The 22,951-nt window shown below is 38.4% G+C and overlaps 1 protein-coding gene across 1 annotated transcript; it reads left to right on the top strand.

Annotated features, from left to right (window-relative positions):
• Positions 1 to 9,860: 9,860 nt before the first annotated feature.
• Positions 9,861 to 16,776, top strand: SPIC (Spi-C transcription factor). The gene is made up of 5 exons (XM_055336453.1): positions 9,861 to 9,905; positions 10,090 to 10,186; positions 10,933 to 11,045; positions 12,652 to 12,760; positions 16,278 to 16,776. The coding sequence occupies exons 1-5, from the start codon at positions 9,861 to 9,863 to the stop codon at positions 16,703 to 16,705; spliced, it is 792 nt and encodes a 263-aa protein (XP_055192428.1). The 3' UTR covers positions 16,706 to 16,776.
• The last annotated feature ends 6,175 nt before the right edge of the window (positions 16,777 to 22,951 follow it).

Here is a 22,951-nt window from a genome sequence, read left to right as displayed (position 1 = left end):
GTATTATCATTATTAATTTCAGTTATCTGATAAAAATTCAACATAAAGAGACAATATATTTCATAATGCATGCCAACGGGTTCTAGAAACTTAGAGCCAGTTAGCTGTAACATGGAATCTCATTAAGTGTTCAGTTTCCCAAACTGCTTTGAACTCAGAGTATCCCACTGCCCACCCCACCTCACTTTACCAGTTTCCTATCAGTTAATCAGTTAACTTTTGTAGCAATGGGTTGCTGCTTCTTCATAACAAAGGACATTGTAGCCTTGTAAATGGATTTTGTTAAAACAGAGAATTACACCCTGGTAGCGCCCCACAGAGACCATGAGACTAGATCTGTTGTGTCCCCCTCTCTGTGGAGCCAGGTAGATTGTCACTAGTCCTGTATCAGAGGAGTTTCCTCCATTGGTATGAACACTGGTAGGAGCTATTCATTGTGGTAAATATATAGAGACTCTGGAGAATATTTGTGCTACCTGGTTATTAGAAAGGGGCACCAGACGTGTGGCAAGGGAAGACCTGGGTTTGAGTCCTGGCTCTGCAGCTTGCCCGCGAGGCTGCAGGTCCCAGGTGGGTAGAAGGCGCACAGTTGTGGTGATGGCACAGCTAGCATAGCACATGTTTACTATTCTCCTGTACTATCTCAACAGCACCTTTCAATAACCATTATCAAATTCTTATTCTCATTCTCATTTTGTCTCAGTTTCATTCCATAGATAAGGAAGCCAAGTCTGGTTGAATGGTTAAGTCTTTAGTCGGAGTCAGGTAGAACTGGTTTGAAAACCTTCCCCTCTACCACTCACTAGCCCTGTGACCTTGAGGCAGGCTCTTCGCTTCCCAGAGCCACTGTTGCTTCATCAGTAGAAGGAGGTTAATTATAAAGCAGGACATAACATTTGTTGAGCATTTATTAAATGTCAGGACTGTGGAATGTACATGAATTCCCTTAGATTTTCAAAACTCTATGTGGTAAATAAAGTCATTATTCACATTTTACAGAGAGAAAACGGAAAGATTTGGAGTAAGTAAGCTGCCCCAGTTTACAGATAGGAGATAAGGAGCCAGAATCAGAACTCATAGATAGTAACACCACTTCATAGCATTAGGGTGAGGTTAAATAATCTATTATAACATATGTAGAAATAAATATATGACAAATTTAGCACAAAGGATAGAAGGAGATATAACTGAAATTACAGTCGACTTTTGAACAACACAGGGATTGAGTGCCAAGTACCCCTACGTAGTGGGAAATCTGTGCATAAACTTCAATTCCCTCAAAACTTAACTACTAACAGCTCACTATTGACAGTAAGCCTGACTGGTAACATAAACAGTTGATTAACACATTTTTTGTATTGCATTCTGTTTTCTTACAATAAAGTAAGCTAAAGGAAAGAAAATCTTATTAAGAAAATCAGGAAGAAAAAATCCATTTACAGCACTGTACTGTGTTTATAAAAAACAAATCTGCGTATGGGTGGGCCTGCATAGTTCAAACCTCTGTTGTTCAACTGTATACTGTGATGAGGTTCTTACATGACATGTGAAATGCCTATAATGGCAACTCAAAAATTATAGAAGTATATCATATCATAACATATAATCAAAATATAAAAAGCTAATAAAGGAAATGATAGAAATGCTTGTTTAATCCAAAAGAAAGCAAAAAAGAAACAAAGGAACAAAAAATAATTAAGACAAGTGGAAAACAAATAGAAAGATGGTAGACTTACATTTCTTTTTTTTTTAAGATTTATTTATTTATTTGAAGAGACAGAGAGAGAACACAGAGAAAGGGGGAGGGAGAGAGAGAAGCAGACTCCCTGCTGAGCAGGGAGCCCGACACCAGGCTCCCTGAGATCATGACCTGAGTTGAAATCAAAAGTTGGATGCTTAACCCACTGAGCCACCTGGACAACCCAAAAGACATACTTTAAATACAAAGACACAGACAGATTGGACATGTCAAAAGTAAAAAAAAAATAATAATAATAAAGCTAGTGTGGTTAGTATCAAAGTAGACTTTGAGGATTACCAAAAAGAAATACAGAAATTTTACATGATAGAAGTCTCAATTTATCAAAAACACAAAATGCCAAATGACTGTGTACCTAATAATAGAGCTTCAAAATACATGAAGCAAAAATGGACAGAACTAAAGGCAAAAATGGACAAATCCATAATTATAGTTGGATATTACTCCTTGTAAACTCTGTAATCATCTGTAATCTTTGTAACTGATAAAATATGCAGGCCAAAAATGTCAGTAAGGATATGGAAAATTTGAACAATATTATCAGTGAACTAGATATAACTGACATTTATCAGGCCTTATGTACAATAATTGTAAAATATACATTCTTCCGAATACAAATGGAACATTCATCAATAGGCCCTATGCTAAATACAAATCAAAACCACAAAGAGATACCACCTCACACCCCAGTGAGAATGGGGAAAATTAACAAGGCAGGAAACCACAAATGTTGGAGAGGATGTGGAGAAAGGGGAACCCTCCTGCACTGTTGGTGGGAATGTGAACTGGTGCAGCCACTCTGGAAAACTGTGGAGGTTCCTCAAAGAGTTAAAAATAAACCTGCCCTACGACCCAGTAATTGCACTGCTGGGGATTTACCCCAAAGATACAGATGCAATGAAGCGCCGGGACACCTGCACCCCGATGTTTCTAGCAGCAATGTCCACAATAGCCAAACTGTGGAAGGAGCCTCAGTGTCCATCGAAAGATGAAGGGATAAAGAAGATGTGGTTTATGTATACAATGGAATATTACTCAGCCATTAGAAACGACAAATACCCACCATTTGCTTCGACGTGGATGGAACTGGAGGGTATTATGCAAAGTGAAATAAGTTAATCGGAGAAGGACATTTTATGGTCTCATTCATTTGGGGAATATAAAAAAATAGTGAAAGGGAGTAAAGGGGAAAGGGGAAAAATGAGTGGGAAATATCAGAAAGGGAGACAGAACATGAGAGACTCCTAACTCTGGGAAACGAACTAGGGGTGGTGGAAGGGGAGGAGGGTGGGAGGTGGGGGTGAATGGGTGACGGGCACTGAGGGGGGCACTTGATGGGATGAGCACTGGGTGTTCTTCTATATGTTGGCAAATTGAACACCAATAAAAAATAAATTTATAAAAAAATATAGGCCCTATGCTGGGTCACAAAACAAGTCTCAATAAATTTCAAATAATAATCTAGTGTAAGTAATTATTAAATGAGAGTGAGGGCTAGTTTTTTGTCTTATAATCTGTGATTCTATGAATTATCCTACTCTGATGTGAGAAATTTTCTAGCACCTTCTTCCAAATCTAGCAATCTTATTTGCTTATTAGGTTTTCAGAGATCCTAATAAGTTTTATTATTTTTTTAAAGATTTTATTTCTTTATTTGACAGACACCACAAGCAGGGAGAGCAGCAGGAAGAGGGAGAAGCAGACTCCCCACTGAGCAGGGCTCAGGGCTCAGTTGAGAGCCCCAGGAGCATGACCTGAGCCAAAGGCAGACACTTTACAGACTGAGCCACCCAGGTGCCCCCATATCTTACTAAATTTAATGCTTCTCCTTACCCCTCTGCTTGTGCTCTCTCTCACTAGCTCTTTCTTTTAAATAAATAAATAAATAAATAAATAAATAAATAAATAAATAAATAAAATATTTTTTTAAAAAGGCTCAGTTCTTTAATCTCCTAAACAGTGGAGTTATTTCTTTATTATTTTTATTATTTTTAAAATTCCAATATAATTAACATATAGCATGATATTGGTTTCATGTGTGCAATATAGTGATTCAACAATTCTAGGCATTACTCAGTGCTCATCCTAATCCCCTTCACCTTTCACTGTCCCACCTACCTTCCCTCAGTTTGTTCTCTATACTTAAGAGTCTGTTTTTTGGTTTGTCTCTTTTTTTCTTTGTTCATTTGTTTTGCCTCTTAAATTCCACATGAGTGAAGTCATATGGTATTTGTCTTTCTCTGACTTATTTCTTAGTTATACCTTTCAGATCCATTCATGTTGCTGCAAATGGCAAGAAATCATTCTTTTTATGGCTAAGTTAATATTCCACCATATATATATGCACCACATCTTCGTTTTCTTTTTTTTAGAAAGAGAAAGAGAGAGCACACATGAGCATGAGCAGGTGTGGGGGGAGTGTGGATGGACAGGGGGAGAGAGAGAATTTTAAGTAAGTCCCACGCCCCTCATGGAGCCCGACTGGGGACTCGATCTCATGACCCTGAGATCATGACCTGAGCCAAAATCAAGAGTCAGATGCTTAACCAAGGCGCCCCTCACCACATCTTCTTTATTGATTCCCTATCTATCGATGAACATTTGAGCTGCTTTCATAATTTGGCTGTTGTAAATAATGCTGTAGTAAACATAGGAGTGCATGTATCTTTTTGAATTAGTGTTTTCCTAGTCTTTGGGTAAATACTCAGTAGTGGAACTACTGGATTATATGGTAGCTCTATTTTTAATTTTTGAGTTATTTAACTATGGAGTTAAACAGCAAAAATGCTAAAAGCTTTAACGTAGTCTCCCTTTTCCAGGTTATTATCTCAGGGTCCTGAAATCAAGCCCTGAATCACGCTCTGTGCCAAGCATGGAACCTGCTTGAGATTCTCCCTCTGCCACTGCCCCTCTCCACCCCACTCACAAGCACACACATACTCTCTCAAAACTAAACAAACAAATATATATATATATAAAGCTCTCTTTTCTCAGAAAATGCAATCTTCTACCTGAAGCCTGGCACCATATGATTAGAATTCAGAACATCTGTTGCTTAAGATTCTCTAAAATAATCTCAGTTACCACAGGACAATGAACTTCTGCAAAAGAGGTTTCATCGATCAGGAATCCTCTCTTTTGAGCTCCTGTTTCTCAGCTCACTTCTGGTGTTCAGGGAACCGTTGCTGTCCGCCTCAATAAAGATGTTCTGTGTATGTGTGTCTATTGGGTACGCATGTCTTCAGAAGCAGTACTTAGACCTTATATAAGAAGGTTTTGAAAATACACTATAGCAGGAGTTCCTAAACTGAAGTCTGTTGGCCCTACTTGAAGAGTTGCCTGACAATGTGTGCTGAAAGCATTCTCCTGGGGACAGAACTCCCAGCTTTCAGTAGACTCTCAAGGAATAGAGAAGCCTTACCATCTAAAATGCAAAAAGGACATGCATCATCTTTTCAAGTTGCTGAAAGTGCTTTTACATCTTAGCCCTACAAAGACCCAAAACTGTGTTTCTGTTTTCTCTTCTTTAATATTGGGATGTGTCCAAAAAAAAAAAAAAATCAATGTGCTCATTGCTCTGGTTGAAGAAGTTCTTAAAGATTTCCTTTTCAAGGTTTATTTTATTTATCTCTTTTAGTAAGAGGGAGAGGGAGAATGTCAAGCAGACTCTACACAGAGCCCAGAGTCCCACATGGAGCTCAATCTCATGATCCTGAGATCATGACGTGAGCTGAAACCAAAAGCTTAACCATCTAAGCCACCCAGCACCCCAGATTTTTTTTAAGTATAATCTATCCCACAATGTGGGGCTTGAAACTCACAACCCCATGATCAAGAGTCATATACTCTATAAACTAAGTCTGGCTGAAGAAGCTCTAAACAGCAAATCTTACTACCATTCAGTTCTTTTTCAACATCCATTTATTAATATTTTGCAGAATAAAACTTTGGAGACACCATTTGGGAAAATAGTGGCTTAGAAAGTTCACTTACTTTTTACATTCACTCCAAATATGTATCAAGCTTGCACCCCTGTGAGTATCTGCTGGGTGCTATGGAGCCTTCCATGAAAACCAAGAAGCCTGGGCAAATGGAACCTAAACTGCAGACACAGGGCCCAGAGTGGCCGTTGAAAGTGTGCTTGTGAAGTTACCTGGGCCCAAATCTAGAACCAACGCAAGCTGTCTCTCACCAGCAATGGACCTTAGGAAAAATCATGAAGCATTTTTGAGCCTCAGTGTAGATTGCTCATCTGTAAAATGGAGCTAAGCAGGCCAACTACAGTCATGTGCAATTTTTTTAGAATCTTTTGATATATTTTTTGGTTCTTCTGGCTTGTGTAGTTGATCTGGATCCTTTCTCTCAGCCCCCAGGATCACTTTGCTTGAGCCCCCATGGCTTTCTTCTTATGCCTTGACTACACCATACTCATTTCTAAGGGTCTTTAATACCTTGTTTCCTCTGCCAGGAGGTACTTCCCTGGATCTTTGCATCCCTGCATTTCTTTTGCTCACCCTTTCTTGTTGCTAGATTTCAGCCCACACACATTCTCTCCTCAGAGACCTTTCGTGACCATTCATCACGACTGCATACTCTCTATCACCTTTCTCTTATCATTTTCTTGGTCCTCATTATTTAACACTTGTTTAGTTTGCTTTAAAAAAATGTCATTTCAAAAAAAATATAATTTCTCCTCATTATACTTTGTTCAGGGCTATAGTCCCTGGACACTGGACAGTGTCCAGGAGAGAAAAAAAGCTCAGAAATACATGCTTGTTAAATAAATTAATCAAATGGAACAAAGCGGAGGGCGTAGACTTGGCAATGGTAGAGATAACCTCCTCAACATTAGTGATTACAGTTTTATACACTAGTTACTATAACATCTACATTTCAGAAGAGGGGATGTGTTTACATTTGCATAACAAATTGGGTCAAAAAAGTAAATAGTCTAGAACAATAGTCCCATATCAAAGGTGAGCTCAGATTCCAACAATGCAAAACAGAAAATCTCTCCCCACCCAAAAGGTTTACAAAAAATTCTTAGGTGGATTTCCCCCTGGCAAAATGTGACATCTCTTAAAATGGTAGACGGTTGTGGTTAGGTGAGTTTGGGACAGAGACGTGTTCCAGAAGGGAAAGTTATTTCTGCCTGGTACATGTGGACGCTAGTTCAGACTCCGATGGACAGGTAAAATGGAATGGGTAACTGGGCAGATGAAGGGACTGGGAAAGCCACATTATGGGTGGGGGGAGCGCCTCGTGATTTCCATCAGAGCCACCAAAACCCATATCCAATAGAACTTCTAGCTAAGTAAGAGAACCAAGCCTCTCTACAGATCAGCAGCTTCAGGTGTATCACGATCACCATGCACGGACCATTCCTGACTGTTTGGGAGCCTTTACTGGATTTAGGTATGGAGGAAAGACTTAAGGACAGATAGAAGACCATAGCATGGACTCTATTTCCTTCTCCTAAACGAGTGGTGGTAAATAAGGCTAAGATTGGAATGAGGAACCTCAAATGCCAGGACAAGAGCCTACGCCTTTGAGATCTCTAACTAAGGTGGTCAGGATGAGTGAAGTTGTTTGAGAGGAAAGAGACCCATTAGGGAAGTCCAGAGCGAGAAAGGCAACAAAGGGTCTAGAATTAGGGGTGGGGGCTGGGTGGTGGAAACCAGGAATAAAAAAAAAAAAAAAAAGATGAGAGTTGTGTAGGTCAGAGTTTCCCGGTGGGCAGTAGGAGGCAAGAGGCATTGCAGTTTGTGCTGGGTGGGGGATTCATGGGGATTGTTCTGGATGCTTCTGGCCCATGGGATATAAACTTCTATGTGTCTCTTCAAAATAATAGCCCGTGGTATCTATTGGTTGTATATTGAAATAGAAATCATGAGGACACTGTATCTTTTAAAAAAAATCCCCTTTTGTAGCACTTCCTTAAAAACAGCTATTTAATGCAACTCTGCCAGCGAGTTCTTGACAGTTCTGTCTTAACGATTCTGATATTAATGAAACATCTTCGTGAAGGGTTGAAGTGTCTTCCTGGTAAGTGTTTAGCTTCTGTTTTTCAAAATACCCTGTGATAATTTTCTCTTTGGCCTAAAGAATGTTTTTCGTTGACTGTTCAGATACAAGAATATTAAGCGATTCCAGTAATCAATAACATTTTTGAGCTTTTTTCTTCCCTTTGCGTTTGCTACTTTTTAAGAGTTGTGACAGTTGTGATAATTTTGTGGAGTATTTTAGTCAAAGTCATTTATGTATTTGATTCAAAGTACAATACTCATATTTGCTTCGGTGCTTGTGAGTTGAGGCATAATTGAAAGTCATTGACACGACTTTTAGAAAATACATATACTGATAATATTCATTAGGGACCATAGCTCAGACAATGACTTATGGGTTTTCTTTTTTTTTTTTTTAAGTTTTTGCTAAATTGTTCAACATCTCTCACATTAGAAAGCTGTCTTCTAGCTTTTTTGAGATATAATTTGACATATAAAATTGTGACATATAAAATTGTGAAAAAATGTGATGATTTGACATACGAATATATTATGAAATGATAACCACAGTAAGATTACTTAACATTTCCATCATCTCACACAGTTACCTTTTTTAGGGATTTTTTTCTCATGTTTTCTTGTAACTGACATGATATTGTGATTTCAAAGAGCAGAACAGAATTTCAATGTTCCGCATATTATTTGATGTAATTATTATATTGATGGATATGTATAATAATATCGGGTGTTGGATTATATCATCTCTTTGTATTCTGCAGTGTTAATGAGTAAGCTCACTGTGTTTACACAGTAAATCTTAACTTGTGTAAACAGAGTTGCTTGTGCTAAATAAAATGGTAAGCAATGTTGGACCAACCACATGTGCTTTCTTATCTTGATTTGTTTGTTTTTAGTTCTGTAGGACTTCAATCTTTTTTTAGAAAAAAAAAAACATTTAACATGGGTCTGTGTGATCATTGTTTATTTAAAGCGAAATCTAATTTACAGGGATAAGAAAGTAGACCAGGGTTCCTATCCTAGGATTTTAGAAAGTCAACGGATGGATTTTACAGGGTAAATTTTATTTGTAATGTAGATTCACATTTCAAGAGAGAAAAAGTCTATTCACCAGATTATTAGTAGGCTGACAGACTCAGCCAGCCAGGCACTCTCTTAAAAGAATTTTGAAATATTCTCCCAAGTTATGTTTATATTCTCTTATAAGTTAGGCAATTTAGGTAATTAGCTCTAGCTATTTTAACATCCAAAACAGTTTTGTAATAATAAAAAAGCAAAAAATAGTTTGTAGGGAATTTTTTAAAAAGAAAAATGTGTACTCATTAAAGAGACTTCAGATGGTACTTTTTGGTTCATACGAGTTATTTTCAGAAATTATATCTTTTAATTTAGAGGTAAATTAAATACACTATTAATTTTGTTTTATTTATTAATCTTTTTCAGAATTGTCAATATATATATGTTAATGAAGCATGGTAAGTTGGCATTTTAAAATCTTTGGATGACTTGGAGGATGAACATCCTCTTTGAAGGATGAGTATCCTCTTTTGAAAATAAAATATATGGATCAGATTATAAGGGTATGAAATGGTTTGCAAAACAGTTTAATTTGGGGGCACCCAGGTAGCTCAGTCAGTTAAGGGCTGGACTCTTGGTTTCAGCTCTGGTCATGATCTGACGGAGGTGGGATTGAGCCCCACATGGGTCTCCATACTCAGTATGGTGTCTACTTCAGATTCTTCCTCCCTCTTCCTTTAGCTCTCCCTGTTCATGTGCTCTCTCTCTCTCCCTTCTGTCTCAAATAAATAAATAAAATCTTAAAAAAAAAGTTTAATTTTAGTCTTGGAGACATGCTTTTGAAATCAGGAGCATTCCATTTTAAGCAGCGATTCAGATTCTGTTTCATTAAAGCTATTTCCTTGATCCCTTTTCCCAGTCTCCTGCTATTACAACTCCTTAGTAAACTTTCACAAGAATGTTAAATACTATAGAATTAATCCTGTTCTCTAGATACTACATATTATAGAGCAGTGGATCTCAATCAGGGTTCATTTTTGTCCCCTGAGATATATTTGGTGATGTCTGAGACATTTTCAACGGTCAGAGCTGTGCGAGTGCTGCTGGTATCCAGTGGGTAGAGACAAGGGATGCTGGTAGATACCCTACAGCGCATGACAGACTCCCCACAGCAAATACTTAACCAACCTCACAGGTCAATACTGCTGTGAGTGAGAAACCCTCATGTATGTCAGAGAAATTAAGTTCAATCAATAATTTCATAACTTGAGGGTTCTCCTATTGTTCTAGCAGTCCTGTGTTGAACAAGACAAGCTGGGACAAGCCTTTGAAGATGCTTTTGAGGTACTGAGGCAACATTCAACCGGAGATCTTCAGTACTCCCCAGGTAAAGATGTCAGTGCCGTTCTCTCACGGATACACCAGAAGTCTTCTTGGTTACACAGACATAAGAATGATTATCAGAAAAGGGAAGACCATTTTTATTAGTGCATCTAGGACTGAATCTAACAAAGGCAAAAATCTTCCAGGGCTACTGAGCCTATGCAAATTTAAAGTGTCACATATGAAAATGCAAAGAAACAGAGAATGGCATTTCACATAGGAATACTAGCACCTAAAATTTGCTTTTAAGCATGTCTGGTTGATATTTATCTAATAGATAATTTTAACTGCTCAGAACGGGCTTTTCAGTTAATTCTAATTGACCTTCTAGGCCTTCCTCCATACAAGAGATATTCTACTCAGAAGAATAAATATTCTTTTCTTTTAAGAATAAATATTCTTATCATTCCTCACCTATTGCCCTAAAGACTATGGGAAGACAGTGTAGGTGAAATGCAAGTATCTTGCCTATTGCGTTTATACAGGGCACTGCGTGCAGTTCCCAGACAAAAGAGATCATGGGATCTCTGCTTACAAGGAATCTGCTCCAGTAAGGGAAATGGGATATGTAAGAGGCCTCTGATACCAGCATGATGCAATAAATGTAGAAAAATGCAAAGTAGTGGAGAACACATGATGGAGCAACCACATACATGAGCATGTATGCATACACAAACATACATACACATTGCATGCATGCACACAAGCAATTATAAACCTTGACTTTTGCAGTTTCTGTTTTTAAATTAGATTACAAAAATTACCTGGCTTTCATCAACCACTGCTCTCATGTCAGAGGAAATTCTAACTGCTATGGTGTGCTGCCTACAGAGGAACCTGTCTATAATTGGAGAACAGTAATAGTGAGTACATGTACCAGAAGGCCATCTCCCAGTAACAGGCAAATTCCCTACTCACATCTGCCTTCCGCTTGGTCTTTGCTAGCTGAAACCCAGCTTAGCGACAGCAGGGACTGTGCGAGCACTCACAGACCAGTGGTGTGGACTTGACCATCAGCATGGATGATTCCCAGCAATGCTGTCAAGAAGGAAATTGCCCTTTGTCATTGCCCAGCATCAGAGGGTTTGAATGTCCTCTATGAAGATGTGTTTTTAGGGTTCTCTCATTACTGCTTCTCATCTATCTTGAAAATTGCAAAAAAAGATGGTTTTCCTATAAGCCATAGGGCAAAGCCCAAACTTCCCCTGCACTGGCTTTACCTACAGTCTTGTATCAACCTGATGTTTCCTTTCTCAAGCTCAGAGCTAGCTACATACCTGTCTTGGACCAACTCTCGGGATAGTGTTATAACTCCCTGCAAACGAAGTGTCCCTGCCATCTATCTTTCTATTAATGTGTCCTTTTTATTGTTTTATTTTTTAAAGAAAGATTTATTTATTTATTTGAGAGTGAGTGAATGGGGGGAGGGGCAAAGGACAAGGGAGAGAGAAACTCAAGCAGATTCTGTGCTGAGCGCAGAGCCTGACGTAGGGCTCAATCCCATGAACCTGCGATTACTACCTGAGCCAAAACGAAGAGTTGGATGGTTATTGGACTGCACCATCCATATTGCTTTCTTATTGCCACCTGTCTTAACGTGGTGCAGTGTAAATATGAAATGGCTTTTCTTTCCTTTTTTTTTTTCAGTCATTACCTTCAACTGTGCTATGTCAAATGTCCTTTTCCTGACCCTCTAAATTGTTCTGTTAGGGCCTCTCCACAAGACATTTCTTTGAAGAGGGAGTTTGTTCCAGCTTAACCTCTTCTACTTCCAGTTAGGGTTGCCGGTAAAATACAGCATGCCAAATATTTTCATTTGCTAAATCTGGCAACCCTGCTTCTCCTTCAGTTCATACTTCTCAGTCTATATCACAGCCTCTTGTGGTTGGGGACTCCTTGGCCTCTGGGAAGTCCTCTTATATGGGGTATGGTAAGATGGTTCAAGTCCACCTTTGTTGAATTAATCCATAGAGACCCACGTATCCTTGCTCTATGCAATGGTAACAGCTCAGGCTGCTTCCTCCGCTCCCTCTCTTGGCTCTACCCTCCCTTGGCTACCATCTTTCTCCTCATGTCTCCTCTTGCTCAGATGGGCATCCAACAGAGGAACAGAAGCCCATCTTCCTCTTTCTGCTGGCACTTCAATTTTGTACTAATAATTCTTTAAATTTTCTTTCTCACTGGGCGTGTTTATGGAGAAGAAGGAAGCATCCCTGTCTTCTTTCTCACAGGGAAGGGATGATATGAAAGTCTTCATAAAGCCAGAATACCTTTCATTCCTTGGTCTTCTCTTTATGTGGGTGTGAGGCTAGTTGTGCCCTGGGAGATATCTGGCTGCAGTTGAGGATTGTGCTTTTTAGAATTTGGGAGATGCTTAGCACTCCTTTTGTCCTCAGCGTTTGACGTTAGCCATCAATTGGGGGCCACAGGAAAAGTCCCACTTAACATTCTGCTGCATTATTTATATAGAACAGTGCTGCAGACCTCTATTTTGAAGGAAATATTCATCAGTCTCTGCCAAACATCCCCGAAAACCAGCTGGTACAACCTGCTGTTCTCCATCAAAAGGGAGGAAAAGGTATGTGGATCCATCACTCCTTTTATAGATAAAAGAACTAAATCTTCTTCAAAGCAGCCTTAAAGGTATTTCATATCTGACTGTAGAACAGCATTTGCAAAGTATTCTCATATTGAGATTAAGAAAAATTTACCTCTGACAGATTGAACCACTCTAAACCGTTCATCTTGGGGAAGCCTTCCTATTGCTTCATAGAAATGTTGTGAAGCTACAAAGTGTCACTCCAGTCAAATAAATCTGTACTCAAGATAATGTGTATATATTTGAGGGTATAGAAAGGGGAACTTTTCCAAAAGTTGTTTTAGCAATCTTATTCTAATTGTGACAGCCTTGGCATAGAAGTTGTCTTCTCTATTAAGTTTTCTGCAAATAAAGTCCCATAACTATTCAATATTTCATAAATTTGAAATGTCGATTTCATAAATTTAAGATGATGATGATCTCACCTAACAGATGAGCAAAGTGATAAAGCAGGATAGTAGCCTCTGCTGGCTACCTTGTGGGCCACACACGTGTACATGTGCTCTTGGAGGGAGTGTAACTTGGCATAAAGTTTTTTAAGGCAATTTGGCAATGAGGATCAAAAATTTAAATGTTAATATCTTTGACTCTTAAAGACTATGTAACTGAGTGATTGAGTGTAAACTCTGGGTGAGTTGTGTGAGCCTGGGAAAGTCACTTAACCTTTTGTACCACAGTGTCCTCATTCAAAGAACAAATAATGATAATTGTACAAACACTGTAATATTGCTGTGAAAATTAAGTGAGAAAGCCCATGTAAGACATTATGCTCGTAGCCTGTCACTGGATAATTTCTCAAGATACCATAAGGTGTGTGTGTGTGTGTGTGTGTGTGTGTGTACCCTATATATATTAGGATATTCCTTGCAATGTTGTTGTAGTAAAACTTACCTACAGTCTGTATAAGGTACAGAGATGTGTAAGGTGCATCATAATTTTATAGTGAAATTTTTAAAATGATACTTCATCATACTTTCTAAATTTTTTCCAATGATTTTTTTTGGAAAACTAGTTTTCTGATATTCTGCATCCTAGAATACTGTATCCTAGAACAAAATTCTAAATATACAGACTCACTCCAGGATGTAAAGTCTCTATCTTTTCATTGATGTTTTATGTTGTGAAGCTTTGCCAGCATGGGACATATATCATCCACCATTTTCTGTTCTTAAAGTTTCATATTCTATCTGAAATAGGGATACATTTGAAACAGAATGAAATTCAAAATTTGGGGATTCTTTATCTAGAGAAAACTAGTACATGCATAGAACAGAACACATAGCTATTAAAACACATGAAAGCATATCTTATGTATTGATAAAGAACTCTAAAGTACATTTTTTTGTTTTAAACCTTTTTAATTCCATAACTTAAAAGTAATAATGCACATTATTAAAAATTCAAAGGATTCAGAAATACACAAGGAATAAGTGTAAGTGTTCTTCTTTCTTCCTATACTATGTCTCAGAAGTAACCGTTGTCAACAGTTGGGTATTTTACCATCTATAGCTAATTTCTGTGTTGGTCCTCTGATTTAATTTATGTGTCTTAGTGAAAAAAAGTGCAAAATAATATGATACCACTGGTATTTTTAAAAGATATGCATATGTTCATATGCAAAAAAAAATATTTTTTAATTTTAAAAAATATGTAGCAGAATAGACTGGAATTTTACTTTCACTTTGTGCTTCTGTTTGAATCTTTTACTCTGAGCACATAATACCTTTCAATAAAAATTAACAATTTTTTTTTCAAAATTGAAAGTAAATTTTAAGAGGTGAGGATCCATTATCATTGATTCAACCACGGGGATAAGAGACAGTGTTTGTTTAAGGCTGTGACTTTAATTTATAATGTGTTTTTTTTTTTTTTTTGGTAAGTCCCTTCCATTTCTCAATTCGTAAATTCAAGATAATATAAGGCAAAAAGATAATCTTAAAAACCTTTGAGGTTTTGGGATGAATGATGACTGATGCAAGAGTATTACTCTCCAGAGACTATTCAAAGCATTTTGAGAATCCACTATTCCACTGTCTCTAAGGAAAAAGGGAATTTGGCCATGGATGTGTTAGCTACTGACAGATCTGGTAAGGCATCATATTTACAGGCCAATTCCAAGTCACAAATTGGGCTGTTGTCCACTGACATCCAATCAACTGAACAAAAATCACAATGGCAAATCCTCCTAAAGTTTTCTGTCTAGACATTCTGAAATATAAAAGGCTGTATTTCTAACGAAAAAAAAATTTTGGTAGTATCATTTTATTTCACAGCAATGAAAAATATCACAATGCCCATTGTCATTGCTCATAAATTATGTCAGAATGTCATGAAGATGTTTTGGCATTTTCCACTCCAGTGTTTTCTAATCTTTATTTTTCACATAACGTAGACCTACAGTTGTTGTTGTTGTTTACCTGTCTTTGTTATTATTTTCACTAATATTACCTTATATTTGAATACTATTTTGCATCTTACAAAATACATTCACATTCCTTACCTCATTTGACTTAACTCATTTGAATAAAGCCCTATTTGCTTTCTTATCAGAAAGAAGTGTGAGGCTTCTCTTTATTTAAAACTATTAAGCTTTGCAGTTCATTTTGCTCAGTTTTATTGTTCCGACATAGGACATAAAACTAGTAATCAAGATTTAATTGTGAAGAGAGACCACCTGACAGATAGATGGGAGATCCAGATAAAGGTTTTAGGCTTCCTTCTTCAGGGAAGGACAGTACAAAAATTTTTACAACATCCCTAACAAAGAAAGGTCCAATTGAAAATAGATCTGTCCTACGACCTAGCAATTGCACTGCTGGGGATTTACCCCAAAGATACAGATGCAATGAGATGCCGGGACACCTGCACCCTGATGTTTATAGCAGCAATGTCCACAATAGTCAAACTGGAAGTAGTCTCAGTGTCCATCGAAAGATGAATGAATAAAGAAGCTGTGGTTTATGTATACAATGGAATATTACTCAGCCATCAGAAACGACAAATACCCACCATTTGCTTCGACGTGGATGGAACTGGAGGGTATTATGCTGAGTGAAATTAGTCAATCGGAGAAGGACAAACATTATATGGTCTCATTCATTTGGGGAATATAAAAAATAGTGAAAGGGAATAAAGGGGAAAGGAGAAAAATGAGTGGGAAATATCAGAAAGGGAGACAGAACATGAGTGACTCCTAACTGGGAAAAAAACAAGAGGTGGTGGAAGGGGAGGTGGGCGGGGGGTGGGGGTGACTGGGTGACGGGCACTGAGGGGGGCACTTGATGGGATGAGCACTGGGTGTTCTTCTATATGTTGGCAAATTGAACACCAATACAAAATAAATTTATTAAAAAAAAAACTTCAATAGGCCAAACAGACCTTTGACTTTCAAGTCCCAATGCAGCTTTGAATTTTGTAGTCGCTCAACAAACCCTTCCCGAGGATGTTCTTTACACGTAGCCACAGTGAAGTCTGACGTTGTTTTTCTCCATTTTAGGCAGGAAGAAGCTCCGACTATTCGAATACCTTCATGAATCCCTGTGCAATCCTGAGATGGCATCTTGTATTCAGTGGGTAGATAAAACCAAAGGCATCTTTCAGTTTGTGTCAAAAAACAAAGAAAAACTTGCCCAACTTTGGGGGAAAAGAAAAGGCAACCGGAAGACCATGACTTACCAGAAAATGGCCAGAGCACTGAGGAATTATGGAAGAACTGGGGAAATCACCAAAATCCGGAGAAAGCTAACTTACCAGTTCAGTGAGGCCATTCTCCAAAGACTCTCTCCATCTTATTTCTTAGAAAAAGAGATCTTCTACTCACCGTATGTTCAACCTGAGCAAGGCTTTCTCAGCTTCAGTAACTGGAATGCAAATTATAATTGCACATATGCCAATTACCATGAGCTAAGCCACTCTGATTGCTAAATATTCTCTTACATTTCCTGATTTCCTGGCATCAGAAATCAGGACCAATTTCAGGATTTTTCTCTTAAAGCAAATTCTGGAGAAGGCAAAACAATTAATTTCATTGTTTCTTTTATTAAATAGATTGTAATGTATACAGATGGTGAAAAAATCTGCCAGTGAAAAACTTTTAAATGTTCGAGCCCCAATTTGAAAGTATAGACTAATGTCCTAGCTCTTACTATTGTTTATGCAACACTTCTAGATCAACAATGCTAGTAAAGATGACGACCTATATCAATTTAAACATTGTTTTCCTGTCACACACTTAGGCAAGACAAAACAAATCACTCTAATGTATCTGATGGCTTATTGACAACAAAATAATTGCATATGATAGTCTTAGTGCTATAATACATTCATGGCTTTAAAAACTGTATTTTCTCTGCACTTCTGACCTCATGGTCTGTAACTGTATGGCATTAAAGAAATGATCTAAGGAAAGTGCCACCTACCTTAATAGAACTCCAAAGCTTACACTATCCACCAATCATTTCCTGGCATTTCTCCCCTAGGGTAGATCCTGGAGTTCACATTTCTTGCTATCCTGCCACTGAGCCACAAGAAGGTGCTCTTGCCTTGTTATTTCTCGCCCAACTTCAGAACAGGACCTCCTTTTGCCTTGAACTAGCCCAGCTTAAGACCAGGCTGAAACAATTGGAGAAAAAGAAAAAAAAAAAAAAAGATTTTGATAAAGGATAGAGACTTGCAAATAAATCCGGAGAGGAACCAGAACTTGAAAGCAATGGTTTATTCTCAACATTCCATCAGGAATGAACAAAGAAACTCTGTTTCTTACTTCCTGCTTGGCAGGTTCATACATATTCCATCAGTATTACCGTGACACAGGAGAGCTTAACTACATGGGCCATCTTCAGTTCAGGCCAAGAGTTCCTGGAGCCTACCCTATTTGATTTGTATCATTTCCCTTTTTCTTTGTGTCCTCCTGATCTCTTTCCCCCTCAGAGATTCTTAAAAATATGGCAGACTAAATGAAGGCAATGATATTGGCCATCTGCACATGTAGTCTGGGCTTCTGGTATAGACTGAACATTTGGGCCCTCGTATTTGGAGGTGGGATCTTTGGAAGGTAATTAGGTCATTGGATGGAGCTCTCACAAATGGGCTTAGTGTCTTGTAGAAAGAGGCCCAGAACTTCCTCACCCCTTTTGCCTTTTGAGAACACAAGACGGCCTCCTATGAACTAGGAAGCAGGCTCTTACCAGACACTGAATGTGCTGGCACCTTGATCTTGGACTTCCCAGCTTCCTGAACTGTGAGAAATAAATTTCTGTTTATAAGAGACCCAGTTTATGGTTTTCTGTTACAGCAGCCCAAAGGGACTAAGAGAGTTTCAATCAGTGCTAACCTTAAGAGTAGGATCCAGCATTTACACCCATTTTCCTACAAAGAAATATGTTCTGTAAATGAATAAACAACATAAATTTCACTTAATGCAAAGAGGAAGTGGTGAAGAGGTTTTACCACATATTCAGCCAACAACTTGATAAAATTCCATTAACATTTTACTTCTCTCCATAGTCCCTCCTATATCCAATGTCAGCTTGAGGGGTTCATCTTGACAATTGCCCCAAAAGCCCCCGGTCAGTCTCAATTTTTTTTTTTTTTGTATTTTCTAGAGAGTAGGTTTCTCTTGGGTGGAAATCTGGGCTCTGCCTTTTACCCAAAGTGGCCTGACCACAGGCCATTTTCACAAGCATGTCAGTCCTTATAAAGACATGTTCATTCCAACTGCTCAAAGACTAAACCCTCCATATGTTGTGTGGCATGTACCCTAATTCAAACAAGGTGTTGCTCCCTGCCACCATCCGAGGACAGGGAAGAGAGACTTGTTAGACTCTTCATGGTCCTTCGTTTCCTGGGATATGGTATCCCACCTCCATCTTGTCACTGTCATCTGGCTGAATGACTCCGTTAAACTCTTCTCCAGTGAGAAGGTGTCCAGTGGTAAGTGAAACAGACATGGTTCCTTCTGTCATGAAACTTCAATTCTATCAGTATTTGTAAATTAATAAGTTCTATTAATATTTAACCAAAATTTACCTAATACCTTACTGAAGAGCAATTTATTGGTTGATTGGGCACACATATATAAAGTATGTAAAGTGCATTAATGTATCAACATTCATTATATCTAACCTGTACAGACTTCTGTATCCCCACTTAACTGTCATCTAGATGAAGACACAGAACACTTTCAGCATCTCACAGGGTTCTCTCACTCCCTTTCAAAGCCCACCTTATTGAATATCATATGAATGGAATTATACAGTTTGTGTTCTTTTGCATCTGCTTTTGTTTCCCACAATATATTTATGGAGTTCATCAATATTGCTGGATATAGGAGGAATTTATTCTTTTTCATTGCTATTCAGCTCCTGATTTTTAAAGGAAAGTGCCTAAAATTTCTTTAATCTCCAGACTTTATAAATATAAAACGGACCCTGAATATTCTTATACTCACATGGATAGTGTCGCTTTATTTTTTAAAAATATTTTATTTATTCATGAGAGACACAGAGAGAGAGAGAAAGAGAGAGAGAGAGAGAGAGAGAGAGGCAGAGGGAAAAGCAGACTCCCCATGAGTAGCCCGATGTGGGACTGGATCCCAGGACCCTGGGATCATGCCCTGAGTCAAGGACAGATACTCAACCACTGAGCCACCTGGGCATTCCAATAGTGTCCCTTTATTATCAAGCATCATTGATGCCTGTCCTCCACAGAGTTGGAATGATATACACATTCATATAACTACAACTTAAATTTATAGTTAGAGGGCAGCCCGGGTGGCTCAGTGGTTTAGCACCGCCTGCAGCCCAGGGCGTGATCCTGAAGACCCAGGATCGAGTCCCACATCGGGCTCTCCGCATGGTCCCTGCTTCTCCCTCCGCCTGTGTCTTTGCCTCTCTCTCTCTCTCTGAATAAATAAAAAAAAATTTTTTTTAATTTATATTTAGATATTTTGGTTCATACATTTTTACCCAACTCATAATAATCTGGATGGAATTTGAATTTGTATTTTGATAGGTGAAGATATTAATACAAAATAGGCTTAAAGTAATTTACTCCTTTTTTCATAGATGGGTAAAAGTTAATGAAAATATTTTTAAAAACCATATTTCTTCAACTTTCTTGTCCCCCATTTCAAAGCTGAGGATACTGAGGATACTATGTTTGCCTTGGCAATATGGTGAAGAATTAGTTTGAGTTTGATGGATGGCTGCCTCTTTAATTTAACCCTGGATGAATCTTAAAAGCAGTGGGTAGTTACTAGAAAGAAAAGGGGCTGCAGGTAGGGCTTGTATGAGCTTTTCAGGCAAGCACAGTGAAGCATATATAAATGTGTGAAATAGACTGCCTCAAGGATTATCTGAGGAGCAGTCCTGACTTAGCTTGGCCACGACCTAGTTAAATAAAGGACTAAATGTGGAAGAAGAATCCTAGAGCATCTAGGGTTTTTTTTTTTTTTCAGTAGTGGGCCCCAGAATCAGAGATCCAAATATAGAGAGCACATAATGATCTGATGAGTCAACAATCGGTGTCAAAGAAGTAGATGTGATTCAAATATGAGGAATTTGCAAATTGTGCAAGGACAAAGCTTTGTACAATGTTTGTATCTGCTATCAGAGACAGCTTTATTCCCGACAACTGTGGGAGCTAGTGAAGATTCTCTTTGATAAGCACATTCATCCAGGATTTGTAGTGAGGGATTAATCAACAAAAGGCCAATGAGTTCACTTGCGGCTTAAGTGAACAAGCAGAATTTCCTATAATCAACATTGTATGATATAAGTGGACAAATAAAATTTTATTTAACAATCATGCTTTACATAAGTAATTAAAATGTAGCAAGTCATGTGATGAAAGATCACATATATAAGTTTTAGAGTCAGGCTTCAAGTAACAAAAGACCCTGACTCAAACTGGTTTAGATGATAAGAAAATGTACTAACTCAAGTTCAAGAAATCCAAAGGAAGATTGGGCCACAACCATGATACATTATCATTCTGGCTTCATTTTCTGGTGAGTTTTTTGTTATAATTTCTTGCCATTGTCCTTATCCTCGGGTTTTCTAGGAGTAAAATGACTACTGCAGTTGTATCCCTATCAGCCCAGTAATGTCCAGCAACAGAAAGAACCACATCTTCCAGTGTCCTCTTTGCAATCAGGGGAACATTTTTCCTCCAGAACGTCTTTCCTCATGTCCTATTGTCCATACCTGGGATCCCTGCTCAAGCCTAAATCATTCACTGGCAAGGGGAAAGGGACCACTGTGACTAGCTCAGTCCAAATGGAATTTAGTGCTGAAAGAGGAAAAGGGTCATGATCCCTTGAGTCAGTAGAGAAGGATGACTACCTGAATAAAACTAGTGGTTTGCCTGAAGAGAGATAGTAAAGGATGTTGAATGGAAAACCAACAATGTTTGCTATAGTCCACCACTTTGATTGCCCAACATCTCTACATACACTTAAAAGGTGCTCATGCCTTTATTGAAATTATAAATTTCAATACTCCCTGAGGGGAAGTGACATCAAGTTTCATCAGGTTACTATATCCAACTCCAGGATTGTTGGATAATGTAGCTTTAATATGTCTTATTATTATTTAGACTTGGTAAGAGTGCCTTCAAAGAGATCATTTATTTCACTCATAGTTCCAAAGACTATACATCATGCCAAGGGGGCTACATGGAGAAACACTTGGGTCAGTCATGAGGCAGAGGGAGGGGAGAACTGTGGACAAGAGGCTGTATTGTGGTTTCTGTAAGTAAAAATGGGTGAGGTGAGTTAACAGGCTTAGGATTGGCTATTTTGAATAATTTAGTGGGCAAAGAGGCTTCCCCTCATTGCCTGGTATCTGGCCCTGGAGTATGTAGGATGGGTATATAGTACCTGGCCCAGAGCATGAGAGCCCTATAAGAGAAGTGGTTGGGGTATAGACTCTGGCTTGATAAGTTTGCATTTAAAAATCACACCCCAAGGAGAAGGATTTCTTCTGGAAGGGGATGGAGAAGGTGACACAGGAAGCCGTTGGATAAGGCAAGGTAAGGCAAGATAACTAAGGCATATTACCGAGTTGTCCAGAACCAGGTGTGTCTGGCGTATGCATGCAGGGCAGACGTTGAAGCATCAAGTTTACAGAAGCTAGAAACATGATTCATACAAATGCTCATTTGTGTCTTCTGATCCATGACTGTGTTTGCTCTTCATGGTTCAGCAATGGACTACAATATAAAGTCTGACTGGGAAAGGGCAAGAGCAGAAAACCACTCCCAATAACTTCCCCATAACACGTATCTCATCCACACTACACTGGGATGGTGTGATTCCTGCCTGGGAGATTAGTAAGCAAGTGCCTGTCAGTTAATGAGATGGATCCTATTTCCACTCCCTTCAGGGAATTCCCTTCACCATGTCTTTCATGATCCCTAGTTCTGCCTCTTGGAATAATCTTCCAGTTTATTTTTGCTATGGTCATATATGAAATAGGTGTTCAAAAGATTTATTTTCTTAGGACTGAGCAACAGTATATTAATACAAGTTCAGAAGTCTGAGATTGCCAATTCCACATTTTTTAGCGTCTGCTACTGACAACACCCTACTTCCTGGTACTGAATTTTGAATTCTTTTCATTTTAGCTAACTGAAATCAGCTTTGAAGATTTACTTCACTGAAGTGTTCACTGGGATGTATAGTAACACTGCTTACAGAATTTCAGAGGAAGCAGAACAAGCAGCTAGACATAAAGCCCTAAACCACATCAAAGATCTGGCCAAGTGTTACCAATTACTAGATGGCTCAATTTCTGTCATCTTGTGTGTCACCAAAAAGATCTACTGTAGCACCACCACTACTGCCCCCAGAAACGATCTTGCTGCAACTGACATTGCATTCATAGGTGGTTATCTACCATCCTTGCTTCTATAAATCACCAGATCTCCCTTCAAATTCTGGGAAGGGCACTTCTAATTGGCTCATGCTTGGTCATGTGCCCATAACTTACTGCAAAGAAGACTAGGAAAGTGATTATCTGGAATTTTCAATTCTTATACTGGGAGACTGTTTCTGTATCCTATCGAGACTTATAAGCCTAAAAATTCCCCAAACATAGAATGGGGTTCAGATGCTGGGCAGCCAAAAGAAGGACAAAAGTTCATTAGAATTTTTAACTTCAGTAACAAGGA

Source organism: Nyctereutes procyonoides, unplaced genomic scaffold (genome assembly GCF_905146905.1).
Source record: "Nyctereutes procyonoides isolate TBG_1078 unplaced genomic scaffold, NYPRO_anot_genome, whole genome shotgun sequence".
Lineage (NCBI taxonomy): Eukaryota > Metazoa > Chordata > Mammalia > Carnivora > Canidae > Nyctereutes > Nyctereutes procyonoides.
Note: the sequence above shows the minus strand (reverse complement) of the source record. Positions and strands in the feature narration are given on the sequence as shown.

Bases quoted from the DNA above. Each gene is read 5' to 3' on its own strand.
- SPIC (XM_055336453.1), top strand. From the start codon at position 9,861: ATGTCTGAGACATTTTCAACGGTCAGAGCTGTGCGAGTGCTGCTG. The intron at 10,187-10,932 runs GTAAAGATGTCA...TTTTTAAATTAG, and splicing joins AGATCTTCAGTACTCCCCAG to ATTACAAAAATTACCTGGCT. The intron at 12,761-16,277 runs GTATGTGGATCC...TCTCCATTTTAG, and splicing joins CCATCAAAAGGGAGGAAAAG to GCAGGAAGAAGCTCCGACTA.